This window comes from Uloborus diversus, chromosome 4 (genome assembly GCF_026930045.1).
Source record: "Uloborus diversus isolate 005 chromosome 4, Udiv.v.3.1, whole genome shotgun sequence".
Classification (NCBI taxonomy): Eukaryota; Metazoa; Arthropoda; class Arachnida; order Araneae; family Uloboridae; genus Uloborus; species Uloborus diversus.
The window spans coordinates 70,757,189-70,772,009 of NC_072734.1; the positions used below are offsets into that span (position 1 = coordinate 70,757,189).

Genomic DNA, 14,821 nt, shown 5'->3' on the forward strand with positions numbered 1-14,821 from the left:
TATCTAATCCATCAATAGTAATTTATCAGAACTCAAGTTGTAAGCCTAAACCACATGCGCATTTTCTGTTAAACTGATCACAATGCCCCGTTTCCAGTCAGTTTCTTTCCTTTATTCTGGTGCATTTAAAAGAATCACAAGGACCTGCTCTGTCACTTAGATTTTTTGAGAGTGAACACCTTTTGCCAAGCATCCATATCATTGCAGCAGAAGCATTCATTTAAATTTGAAATGGTCTAACTAAAGTATTGAATGAAGACATCCTATGTGTAGAAAGAAGGCATGCTTGGAAGAAACCATACCGTTGAAAACAAAATCAAACAATAATCCCTTATCTGTCATTAAACCGATGTTTGATTATAAAGCACTAAAATTTTCATACGCGTTATTCGATCTCTGGCTTTGATTTTCAAAAATATTCATAAAAGCGAGCATTGCAAAAAATACACTTAAAGAAATATACATACAAAAAATGGCTTTAAAATAAAATGAAAATACTTATCATTAAGCAATAATTTTAATCTTAGCATTATTTATTACTTAAGTATTCATAATTATATTTGAATATGAACGATAAAAGATTTTGAAATAATATTTCAATAACAATTTTAAATGTTCGACTTAGATGAAAAATGACAAAAAAAAAAAAAAACTTATAAAAATGAGGCAATAGTTTAACTTTCTGAAATTGAAATAAATTAATTACATATAATAAAAAAGTTGCTTGGATTTAAAGAAAAAAACATACCCTAAACGAATGGAGGACTCAAGACTTCAAAATGTACTCAAAAAAGAAAACGGATCCAAAAATAAAAAATATCTATATAAGTGAGGTCATTGAAAAAAGAAAAGAAAATCAACAGTAATTTTGCGTTCGACCTATGTTCTTCTTAGCCCATATGGTTTATTATCCAAGAGTTTTGGAACACACAAAAACGTTCTTCAACATATAATTCTGAAAGCATTTTTATTAAAAGCGCACTGCTGGCTGCTTTCGTTTGAGAACATATGCAGTTTCTCTAAAATCAAGTTCGACTTTTCATTCCAATTTTGAATGGCTGGAAATAGCCGCTCAAATCAACTATAATTAGTGCCAAAGACAAAGACGTTAGAAGAATGAAATATTTAAAAAGTAGGATTTCTAACGCGTCTGGTGAAAAATATATATCATTAAATCGAATGAAAACTGACATTAAATCATAATCACCCTCTGATATTCTTATATTCAAACTAGCGTTTACATCATGTTAGCTTTATCACAATTGTGCCATTCCGCGGTTGCCTTTTTATCCATAATATATATATTTTATTTTACTTGCAGAGCCCGATCATTCTGACAGTGGTCATGGGGCTATTTGTATTTCAGGGCCCCCCTAATGCCCAACTAAGATTTTAGAAAAACACTCGGCATGAAATTCATTCTGCCCCCCCCCCCCCAACTCCCTATATTTCCGCTTATTCTGAAGCTATAACATATTTCGATACTTGCGTATTAACACAACCATGCTAAATTTGGTGGTAAACTTTTAATCACAACGTTTAAAAAGTAGAAAAGATATGGTATACGATAATTATATAAGATAAGGTTAAACTTTGCCAGTTTAAAATATCAAAGGTATTATGATATAACTTTTAATAGTAAATACAGACTAAACTTGGAGTGGTTTTGAGATTTGCAAATATATCAATTTTTTAAAGGGAATTTTTATCAACAAATAAAAAGATTTCCCCTCGTCTCCTGCATTTGCGAAAATATTAATGACATCATTGTACTTTAGAATCTGAGTGAAATCATTATTTATTTTTAATTAGCATAATAAATTAAGGATATTTTGTCACCCTACACTAAAAAGTAAGAGGAAGAGCCTATGCCCCTGCAGTAATCAGGCTCTGTTTACTTGATTAAAGAATAGGCTCCTTGGAATGCCGAAACACGTGTCTGCTGTTCTTATGACTATTTTTTCATTTTTAACATCACTTATCGCATTATTATTTCACTTATCGCACGAATGAAAACATTTTATTTATAATGTGATGGTTTTTAGTTTCTTTACGAGTGGAAACTAATATGAATATTTTCTAAAAACGTCTAGCTTCGTAAAAAACTTGAAGCTTCACACCGTTTGAATTTAAGGTTATACATTAAGGCTATATATAAGGTTATATATCCTTTTTTACATTTTATTATTATTTTTTTTTTGTCAAAATTGAATTCATTGGCGTATTTATTGTATTAGCAGAATATTGTTTAATAGCAACCATATTTTTATGTAAGCTCATTTCGTTCGCATGTATAAGCATAGATTTGGTGTGCATATACAACACACACAAAAAATGAAGCTTTAGAAAAGGTATGGTGTAAAAGGCATTTGAAGGCCTTAAAACTTAATCGCACTCGCTCATAACATAAGATGACGAGACATTACATATTATGTGAGTATGTAGTGTGGTTACTCACACAATGTTTTATACCATTGAATATTATTCTTTTATCAATTGTTTGAGGTATTTTAGAGAAGTTAGTCATTAAATGTTTTTAATTTAAGCCAGTTTAAGTCTAATTAAAGATATTAAAGTTTAAAAAAAGTCACTTAGATCGTATAAATAAACCTAATGGACAGAAATTAAAGTCATACTTGTTCTCAATACATAAATATATGTACGATCAGTTCAATAAAATGTTGCGTAAAAATATGCGTTCCCTTATCTCATTATTTAGGAGATATACATTCTAATTTAGAAGAAAAACAAACTATTCTTATGCTTTCAAATAAGATTCATATTTTTCCCCCCTTTTGTTGAACTAATAGATTGTAAGTTGCAACTAGGCAGGAAACTACATTCCACAGATTCTCTTTTGTACTAGTTTGATGAGCAGGTGTGCTGTCGCTCAGTGTCACGCGTCCCTAATGAAGCAGAAGGGTAATGAATAATGAAGTAATCCCCACCCACTGCGGATTACGAGGGGGGTAAAATTCGTTTGGGAAAAGACTGACTCTTTATGGGTCCACATGGTATTTCGGTGATGACACAAATCAGAAGTTCTAGAAAAACATGGCCGCCGCTTGGAAGGTTAACACTCATCAGACCGGCATAGGAGTGACTGAGCTGGAGGTGAAAAACCTCTTAAGGAAGCCAAGAGTGCCAAGCAAATTGGTAGCTAATACAGGTCAGTGCTAATTCTGTATTAGCTACCAGTTTGTTTGGCACTCTTGGCTTCCTCAAGAGGTTTTCCACCTCCAGCTCAGTCACTCCTATGCCGGGCTGATGAGCGCTAATAAGCATAAAACTGCAGTCCTCGGCTGGAATTGACTGAGTTGTCAGTGTTTTCATGAAAAAGGATGTTAGTTTCTTAAAAGACTTACAATAAAATTATAACTTTTATTCTTGTAGATAATGATATATTCGAAGTTATACATGTTTAGCAAACTATTACATGCTTACTTCAGCAGTGTCTGATTTTGGAGGATCGCTGTCAACTGATGCCTCAACAAGCAACCTGTAATGACTCTTCTGGACGCTGTCCAAGGCTTTGACTAGGCGAATGTCTCCAGTGTTCATATCAACATCGAAGGCGTTGATCTCGTCAGCATCTAATGTAGAAAAAAAATATTGAGAGCTGTCACAGTTTTTTGCATGAAGAAAACACAATCAATGTTCGTCTGGTAGTCTAGAATGAGCTTTTCTTTCTTCGGAAGAAAGAAAAACAACTAAATTATTTTAGAAAATCAGTACAGTAGAACTTGAAAAGTTGACCACTTGTCAAAGTTGACCATTTACATAGGTTTCATTATTACTTTAAATGTCTGTCATTTAAAGATGCCAATCACTTTTTTTGTGTCAGGTTTTGGTCATTTCACCTTAATGACTATAATGAAAAGTCAGTTAATAACGTTATAATTTAATAAAAAATTATGCATAAATAAATTTTAAATAAAATTTTATTTGAAACTTAAATGCGTTGAGCAATATCAAAACTGAGTTTGCTGTACAAATGATACATAAAAACATAGTTGATATAATTTGGCTATTCAGAAGAAATGAGTAACATATGAGACAGTGAGAAGCAAAGGGATGTAATTAGACATTTTCAAGTTTTGAGTAAAGCGCCTTTGAAGATAAGGTCCTAGGTTGGCTTTCATTTAAAAAAATTTCTAAATCATGCTGTAAAACAAAACCTTCCAGGGATACTAGTACTATCTCTTACCCCAAGACAGAGAGTTCAAATACCATTTATACTGGTTATTTTAAAAAATTTTAATCTTACTACTTACATCCCTTTGCTTCTCACTTGTCTCATACGACGATTTATATTTAAAAAATTTAATCAATAGAGATATTTTATACTCATTTACTTGAAACTATTCAAAGCTATTCAAGAATCATAGTTATTCAAAACTATTTAAGTTATGGGCCACCGATCAAAATTTCGAAAGCTTTTCACCAGTCAAAACACTATTAGACAACAATGTAAACACAAAATGTATTAAGCATAAAATAACTTTCTACAGTCCATGAATAAGACTCGACGTAGGGTTGCAGAAGCAACATGAGTAAAAATTTCTTATTGTCGTAACTAAGATAACCAGAAAAGGAAAAGTTGGAGAGTATTGAAGTTATTTGACCTTGACACGCCAATTCTAATTACATAGACTATAATCTCCATTGCAATGCCACAGAGAATGTCTGGAAGACAACTAAACTTACTTTGCAAAGTATATTTGAAATCTCCCTTTCCAGCATCTAATTTGAAAACGGTGTCCCCTGGCTGTCGACTCTCTGCTACTTCCAAAGTGTACACAGCTTTTGAGAATTCTGGAACAGCGTCATTTGTATCTGCAACCGTAACCCATAACTTCGCTGTGGAACTGAGACTAGGTGTTCCTTGATCGTAGGCAATGACTGTCATGTTATAAAATGCTTGTTTCTCGTAATCAAGTGTTGACAGGGTCCATACGGTACCATCTAAAAAATAGGAAACGTTGAATGATTAAGTTGGTAAGAGTCGAAAGCATGGAAATAATGAGCAACGTCCTTTTTTCAAAATTGAGAAGTTGGATCCGGACTGATTTTGGAGTAAAAGAGTTGGAGTCGAAAGTCGAATGTTTGAAATTCCAAGAGCCGGAGTAGGCCATTTTCTCTCAAAATCCGCAACTCTGTCAGTATTTGTGGAGTCAAACTCGGACTGATGTCGGGGTAAAGAATTCGAAGTTACAGGCTCTAAAATTCCTGAAGTCTGAGTCCATCATTTTCCCTCTGACTCCGCAGCCCTATATTTTTTGTTACTAATAACAACAGATTGTACACCCCGAGAAAATTTTATTATCATGACTTTTTTAAATTTATATAAAAGAAAAATAGTTTCGTAAATAACTTTAAATCAATCAAAGAGCAGAATATTAGCAAATGTCTGCAAAAAACGTTTGAAAAAATACGGTTTTAAGATAAGAGAATGATTTAAGGGATATTAAACTAAATACAGCTATTAGATTTTGTTCACATCAATGCAAAGAACGTTATAAAACGAAGAGGATTTCTTTTTAGCAATAAAGCGTTTTTTGATACATATTCGTTAAAAATTTCTTTTTAAAATAAATATCGTCACATTAAATGAAGGGTTGCAGTTTATTTCTTCGGTGGAGAACAATTATCTTCATCGTTCATGTCAAAGACGCTCACTTATAGAAAAATATAATTTGCTTGGAAACCAAAATGAAATTTTATTATCGATAGCTGAAATTCTGAGAACAAAATACAGTTTAGTGAAAAAATATTTTCTAAAGCACTGCGTATTTTGTTCTAAAAGTTTCTTTCCCTGATAAAAATAGTTTAGGAAGGAAAAAAAAGTTTGGAAGTGTTTTATGCTTAGAAAACATAGTACGAAATTAAATGCATCAGTAATATATAATTTAGATACTTAACCGACTATGTGAGAGAGTAACGACAGGTTGACAAAAAATAAAGAGTGGTACCGCGACACAATTTAATACTACCAAAATTATTTGTAGACTAGATTATTACTTTTATTCTTATTTTTATCATTACAAAAGTTTAATGAAAATATTATGGATACGAAGATTGTATCAAGCTATTAGAAGTTTATTATATTTTAATTTTGAAGCCACATATATATTTATTAGAACTAGTTTGAGGACTCATATTTTAAATGTTTGCGCTTTGAAACTGAAGTGCAACAAACTGAAAAAGGCTTGAATACTAACCTTTGCTGTCAATGTAAAATTTATTATTGTGACCTTTTCCAAGCTTGTAAAATACTAATCCATTGTGTCCAGAATCATTATCATATGCAATAATTTGTGTGACCTATGAGAAACAATAGTGTAGAAAATTGTTTTAGATTGAAATGAAAAGCACATATTTTGATAAATGCAATGCAGTATGTAATTTATTGTTTTAAGACACACAGAGACAGAGATAGAAATTACAATTATAGACAAAGTCTTCTTGTATCTTAAGAATTTGTCAAGAAACTCCTCTTATTACTTAAAGCCCTCTAATTCTAAGCAGCACTTCAGGTAATATGAATTCTCTCACCTGCATTTTGTTGCCGTCAAATAAGTGGGTAAGGTTGACGATGGGGTAATGTATTAGCCAGCAGTTTTCTCTACATGCTTGGGTACCTTGAGTCCTGTCTATTATTCTGCTGGTAAATTTCCAAGTTAACGTTTCGCGTAGGAACGCATTAACGCGGACAGATTAAAAGCTTTACATATCTAAGTGACATTTACGTTGTCTTTCATTCGGCAAATTGCACTGTATCATAAATTAAATCATGATTTGATTTCAGTCATGGTGCCATGAACAGACATTTGTAGACCATTAGTAATCTCTGAGTTAAAGGAACTTATTTGTAGCAACATTTTTTTAAAACAGATCTTATATTACATGTTATGAACAGATTGGAACATGAAATGAATTCAAAAACTGAATGTTTCTCGACATTACCTTTTGTCCAGGATCCAAATTTTCTTGAACATGGGCTAGGTATGGATCAGTGTAAAACCTCGGAGGTTCATCATTTACATCTATGACTTCGATGACAACTTCTGCTGTAGAGTTCAGCTGAGGTTCTCCAAAGTCAGTGCCCTAAATTAAAAAGAAAGACCTTGAGTTGTAAATACTGAAGTGCGACACAGATACTATTTTAGATGAAAACCATAATCACATGCGTCAAATAATTATTTGTTTCTACTTTTTTCTACTTTTGGTGAAACTTTTCGCTTAAAGCACGACAATATTCCAAAAATGTATTTTTATGTAGTAAGTAACACTGACAAATAAAAAAACATTATATTTACAAAACGCAGTGTAAATTGAACTTATTTCGTAAATACAAACAATAATTGCGTACTTAAATGTGTGCGTATTAATACTGATTAAATACGGGTTGACTTAAGACTATATTTTGGAACATTTACCTTTTCCAGTCAACCACAAAAACATTTATTTTTAAAGCTTTGTGAAAAACCTCTGATTTTATGTATTATTTTTTTGTAATTTATATGTCTTACTGGAAGAAGAAAAGATAATAATAAAGTAACCATAGAAAAATATTATCTCATATCCTAGATTACAAAACTAGTCTAGGTGTATTTTGTAATAGCTATTATCTTAACTTTGGTTTTAATATTTTATGCTTATTTTTTAAATGGGAGCTTAAATATGTTTCTTTACATCGTTCATAAATCAACCAATAAACTAAAAGTATACTTTCAGACTCAAAACATTTATATATTAAGTAATTGATATTTCTTAATACAATTTTTGATGCTAAAAAAATATTTTTCTTGTCTCATACTTACAAGGACCTGAAATTTATATGAATCTTTAAATTCTCGATCAATAATGCCTTGTGCTGATAGTTCGCCTGTTTTACTGTCGATTGTGAACGGGAATTCTGAAATTCAAACAAATGATTCATATTAGAAACAACAGTCAAATAACAAAAGGAGAATGAGAGCTAGTTGGAAAGCATTAGTATCTAAGTTAAATTGAAGTATTTTCAAGCTTTATCATATTTTAGTTCTTGAAGAAAGATCATTTCAATGCTGGTCTTAATTTCGTTGTCATATATTTTCCAGTATTGAGGACTTTCACTTAAATAAATCACAGACTGGTTTTTAGTAATGTGGATAATATTTTGTTAATCTTTCTTGTTACTCTCGATAGTGTGAATTTGAGGGTGGTACTGGCTGTTGACTCAGTGTAAAAAGCCTCATTGATGGTCTTGTCTGCCGAATTTGTCCTTCAGTTTCTTACTTTGGCCGCTGGATTATAGTACAGTAAAATTAGGCCAAAAAATGGCCAAACCCAAACATCCAAAAAAAAAAAAAGGTGAAACCTGTTGCAAATTACTTCTTACCCTTCCAGCAAGAAGGGGTAAAAATTCCCAGCACTTTGCGCGTCGGGTTTTGGGGGGAAGGGGGGGGCGAAATAATCCTCTATTTAAATAAAAATAATTTCTATTCCTTAAAAAAAATTCTCAAACCTCGCAGAAACCACTCTATAATAGTAAAATAATAAACTCACACAGAATAAAATTCTAATTAACAGGGGTGCACAGGTGGGGGGGGGGATGGGGGAGGGGTTCATGGAGCAGCTTTGCGTCATCGAAATTTTTAAGGAAGTTTTTTTAAGGGACATTTCTTTCTTCTTTGAGGGCTTTTATTCAAGATGGATACTCCGTCACACTTAAGGGGTGCGCCATCGTTTTTTTTTTGGGGGGGGGACCCTGAATTTACATTCTAAAATCAACTATTGCAATGAAGTTCAAGAAAAAATTTCCCTGATTTAAACTTTTCCGAAGTACAAAATGCCACACAATGATATGGTAATGTCAGAATGATAATTCTAAAAGATCTAAGCGAGCTCAGTAACCAAATTATTTGTGGTTAGAGTTATTAAACTGTTTAAAGCGCTGGAAAACAAAATTCCTGTGCAGCATAAAAAAAGTCCAAATTGACCAAGTTTCCCTACTTCTTCTGGATTAACATACTTCAACTTTTCTACAATCTTTTGCCATCACCGTAAGGGGGAAGGGGGGACAAACCGAAATTGCCAATTGTGAGACGGGCAATGCTGCAATTCTGCACCCTCCAAGTCGATGGGGTTCTCATTGGCAAACACCGAGCACCTCTCTTTTACGCAGCTGGTTATGTAAATTATGCTAAATATACAGACATATACTTGCAACACTATCTCAGACTTTTGAGTACATTATGCGATTAAAAAAAATGATCACATCAAACATCAGCTAAAACATCAGCTATCCAACGTACTAACACAGTGACAAATTCAGGTAATCTAGAACCTGTCGTGATTCAACGATAGAACAAGTCTTGATGAGAGCAATGAGCAATACAACAATATAATGCTAAATATTTACACCTTTTTGCCTCCCACTTTGGAAATCACAATACGTTTCTAAAGCCCCCAGAAGTTTCTTCCCTCTCAAATTGGTAGTGGTATTGCTCGCTGATGATAAGATGAGTTGCGATGAGACCTTTAACGTTCGGGTAGTAACATCAAAGGATATTGAAGGCAAACAATTTTGTGGCATTTCTTTGCAAAGGAGGTAAACAGTTATGTCTTTAGCTTCTGTTACTTACTTATCCTCCATCAGTATTCGATTAATCTGGTTTCAGAAGGAAAGAAATCTTGTATCGTTAAAGTGCTATTATTTGAAGCAAAAGGTTCATCCACCATCACAAAACGAACAGCTGGTGTCATATATGAGGCAGTGAGAAGCAAAGGGATGTAAGTGGACATTTTCAAATTTTGAATAAAACGCGTTTAAAGATAAGATCCTAGGTAGGCTTTCACTGATTTTCTTTTCTAAATAATGCTGTATAGAAGCAACTATCAGGTCTACTACTACTCTTGGCTCAAGATAGAGGAGAGGTTCACCAACCATTTGTGCTAGTTATCTCCAAATTTTTAATTTTGCCACTTACATCCCTTTGCTTCCCACTGCCTCATATGTAATAGATAGAAGATACCTGCTTGATCATATTTTTGGTAATGATCTGTAAGCTTCAAGGAAATATGCCAGCAATGCAGTGTATAATTAACTTGTAAGTATAGGAAAGCTAGTGTCATTTTTGATGGGTGCAAAGAAAGCACCACAGAAATATAATCTGCGTCCTATTACAACAGCCAAACCTTCTGCTCTAGAAGACTTTCTGCGTCTCAAATCTTGTGCTTTCTCTGAGGGGATATATTTTAGTACATTGGATATAGTGAATGTTTGAAAAGTCTGAAAGTGGACTGAAGTGCTCAATTATATGCTCAAACTGTGTTAAACATAGCTGCAACAATAACGATTTTGCTGAGGATCTAGATTCCAAAAAACATCTTGATAACGAAGACTTTTTGTTACAAGCTTAGGAGAAATCATTTGAAAGCAAAAAACAGTTCAGCGTAATTTTTCTGGCTCTTGGGGGTCAAACACCTTTAACTTCATGCTTTTAAATTTAGTATGACATAATATTCTCACTTTAAATTTACTCTAAAAATTCTGGAAAAATACCCAAAACAACAATTTTTAGATGCCCCCCATTCCAAAGCCCGACGCACAATGGGGTGGGACTTTTTACCTGTTCTTATTGGGAGGGTAATAAACAATTTGCACCAGGTTTCCAGGTTTAGCTTTTTTTTTTTTTTTTTTGGATGTTTGGGTCCGACCCCTATTTTTACTGTACTATTATAGTTGACTTCAGCTCCTGATTGGTTCTTATCTCGATAAGTGTTTAGCTGGGCTCACTTTCGTGAGAATAATTATGCATTTTCGAGAGCACTCAAACACTAACCAGAAGTCTTCTTGAAACTTCAGATTCGACATTTATGCACCACTTCTAAACTTCCTACGATAAATGATTGATATGGAAAATTGGAAAAGAATGTATAATTTAACCGTGTTTCTGTAAACCATAAAAGAGCTCCAAAATGACCAAAAATTCCGATTATCGGGTTGAAAATTGACACACGGTAAACCACGTAACTCAGCTTTCAAAGTATCCAAGATATTGTTTCATATCTTACATAAAAACTAGTTAGTAAGCCAAGAAAAATGAAGTTCAAACGCAATATTCATTTCTTCATTTTGAATACCAAATATGGAGAATATACTTTGCAAATTTTTTAAATTCGTCCTACCGATAAATGGATGCTCCTTAAAGAATTTAAAAAACATTATTTTTCAAAAAAAAAAAGGTTTCATAAGGGTTTTTTTTTTCTTATATGAATTGTCAGCAGTCATTTTTCTTCTACAAAATTCCGAAAAGAAAACAACTACTTTTTGTCTTTGCCCAACTTATCATTAAAACCCCCAAAAACCTAAGGTAGAAGTATGAACGCACCCCCCGTTTTTTGTTTGTTTTTTTTCCTTCTAACAATAACATATTATAATGAAAATTATTTTAATGTCCCGAGGAATGCTTAAGTTTTTAACGATGAGATATGAAATTGTGCTTAAATGGTTTGATAACCCTAAGAATTTTTTTCACTCTTCCGTCAACACTATCTATGGACAAAAGCACTGTTTTTGAAAAAGAGATTTATTCTACTAATTTACTATACTTAATGAAGTAATTAATCGTGAAAGTGTTTTTACTTTAGCTCTAACGTTAGATATGCTCCCTAGCAGGCGTAAATTTTCTTTTTTCCCTTGAACATGTAGCTGATATGGTGAATAAAAAATGTTTTAAAACGATTTTCTTAAGTGATGGGTAAACAAGAACATTGAGTTTTTTCTTTTATAAACGAAAAGGGACTGGTATATAGCGATTAAACATTCGCTTCATGTCTGTCATAATAAATTAGCGTTTAAGGGGACATCTAAAAACTACACAAAGTGAAGCAAGATGTTAGGGATGCGTGGAAACTTCTTTTAAAGCGTGGTATTTTTCAGTTTGCATTACACAATATATTTTGCCCAACCTCAACCGCAAATGAGTAGCTGTGTCACATACAATGAAAAGCTCACAAGTGAGCTCACAGTAGCACACAAATTACATTCACTCACATTGGAACAAATTTCGAGCTAGTAAGTCTAACCTACAAAGAATTGTTCCCTTTGACAAAACCCATTCACTATATTAAAAAATTAATACAATATTGTAGGCTCTATAAGCTTTTCAATCGATAAAAAAAAAGACAAATGATTCTTTGCGATTACTTTAAATATTTTCTGAAAGGATTTCGTTGTTTTAGGGTATGAATACGCCACCTTGCGGTGTTTTAAAAAACTAGTCAACGAGGCAAAACCTTTCGATTTTGCACTTACAAGGTAGACGTCTCATTGGATTGTTTGTTGAAATTTCGAATTATTACGTAATCTTTACTCTATGTCACACGTGATAGTAACATAAACCACGTTACACAAAGATTTTTCCATATAATTTTTGCTTCCCAATCCCGAGCGTTGCAATCGTGATAGATGGTCATCAAGGCCGTATTTATGGGGTGCGTTTTTGGGTTTAAACCCTCCTACAAAGCTTTTAAAATCACTCCAAAAAATATTTTTCATTTTTTTTTCTGAAAAAAATTGCGAATACTAATTTATTTATTATAGTTATTATTATTTTTATTTTCAATTTTTCATTTGAAAAATGAAATTCATTTTATTGAAAATCTGTACACACTTAACGTTGTATCTGCAGTATTTAACATATTTTTTTCAATTATGGCGAACATCATTTCGTACAAAACACTACAGAGTTTTCCTTCAGATTATGAAAACCTTACGCTAACGAAAGCATCGAAATTCTTTAAATTTGAAGTGGAAAAATATATATACATAGTGGAAAAACATACTTTTATTATTGTAAAAAATTTTAGTTTAGAAGCATTACTTCAAAAATGCGGTTTTTTTTATTTATTTATTTATTTTTATTTTTATTTATTTATTTTTTTTTTTTTTTTTTTTTTTTGAGTTATCGAAAAGGTAATAGTGTATACTCATTTTCTTCCCTTCATGAAGTAGGTATGTCATCTTTATTTGCTCTTAATTACCCATTGTAATAAAATCAATATTGATATTGGAATTAATGTAGGAAGGAAATCAAATTTAATTGATCATTTAGATTTCTCGAGAAATATGTTTGGCAAAAAATCTGGTTACGGCCCTGATTTCAGTTTTTTCTTTTTTTTTTTCCCCGCCAGAAATTACGTTCTGTTTAACACACGCATGTATTTGTACAAGCATCTACGTATTGTTGAAAGTTTAATTTGCTTTATCCAAACTTTTATTTATTTATTTTATTTACATTTCTTGCACGCTTTATTTATTTCATGATTATGAACAAAAAAAACGGAACACTGACCAAATTTGCAATCATTTTTCAAACTCGACATTTTTGACGACGCACCCTATATTTCAGAGGATTTCATACTTTGATTTAAACTCGACTTAATTTCAAAACTCAATTAATCATTTAAGATCTTTGCAGTATGTTCAAAAATCTAGTCAAATTTTCGCATTTTTAAGTTAGAACTCTCACTAATTTGTTTCCTCTCAACAACAAAGGCATTTTCCTTTTCGGTAAAAACAAAAAGCTAAAAAATAACAATATAACTCTTACTTTGTTCGAAGTTGGTTGTTATTAAAGAATACTCTATCATTCCATTTTGACCAGTATCTTCATCGATAGCTTTAAGAATTCCAAGTGGCTTCCTGTTACTACTGTAGTTTCCTTCTTTTACTTTGAAAGTATATTCAAATCTGGAGAATGTTGGCTTATGGTCGTTGACGTCAACCACGGTTATATTTACCACGGTGGATGCAGCTAAACCTTTACCATCAGCAGCAGATACATTGAGGAGGTAAACTGTGCCCGGTTTCAGGGTACTAACGACGTAAATTTCACCTGTAAGAAATATTTTACAATTTATTAGTTTGTATTGACATTTCTAGGCCATTAGTTCGCATGAGGAACAGTACCGATCTTCTGATACTGCAGAGTATGTAGCCTCAGCTTTGAACGACGTTCTTCATCTTTTGTATTTTGTTGTTTTATCCCTTAGCCAACTTGGATCTGACGAAAAGAATTCCGGTGTTGACGAATTTTTAAAACTCACAAAACAATTTGGTATTAAACACCAAACTTAATAGCCACAACAGAGATTTTGATTGTTTTCTTCCAGAAAATCTCAGCTACAGATGAAAACGTGCTAAAGGACACTTGAATCGAATGTCAATCAAGAATGATATCTCCATAAGAATTTCAAAAGATTACATTTATTTTGCATGGTGTATTAACTTCTAAAAGTTTCTTGAACAGTTTATCCAGTTGATATCGATAACTGATTAATTTATAACCACCTCCTATTCCAATAACATCATTGTGCTATGGGTATAAACTGACCCCCTAAATCCACTGATTACTTACTCTGATCTCAACCCTTAGATAGTTTTCCTGTGCGGATTCCTAAAAGATACTGTTTATGTACAACCTCTTCCATAAATTGTAATGAACTACGAAACCGTATCACAGTCACTAGGAGCTCATTGACGCAAGGCATTCGTCATCGAGTGTGGGATGATCTGGGCTACTCTCTAAATTTGGCAATAAGCTATTGCCCCTAAGTCAGGGATAAGGCAGAACTGCATGCAATATACCTATAGCCTGATTACTCTATCCAGAAGTTTTTTCCTTGTTAGTACGGATTCATTAATCTGGAATGAGGAATAACCAAGCTGGAGGCAGATGTCATCCATTGAAACTGAGAGTGTCAACAAATTGATAGATAACATAAAATGAGAGATGATGAGTCCATATCAAAGGCAAAACTGCAATCTCTT

At 32.7% G+C, this 14,821-nt stretch overlaps 1 protein-coding gene across 1 annotated transcript in view; it reads right to left on the reverse strand.

Annotated features, from left to right (window-relative positions):
* Nucleotides 1–14,821, reverse strand: part of LOC129220625 (protocadherin Fat 4-like) — a 190,189-nt gene that overhangs the window by 41,124 nt on the left and 134,244 nt on the right. Inside the window, 6 exon segments of the mRNA XM_054855055.1 lie at nucleotides 3,445–3,593; nucleotides 4,708–4,965; nucleotides 6,222–6,324; nucleotides 6,967–7,107; nucleotides 7,824–7,918; nucleotides 13,602–13,886. Coding sequence (XP_054711030.1) covers nucleotides 3,445–3,593; nucleotides 4,708–4,965; nucleotides 6,222–6,324; nucleotides 6,967–7,107; nucleotides 7,824–7,918; nucleotides 13,602–13,886 — 1,031 coding nt within the window.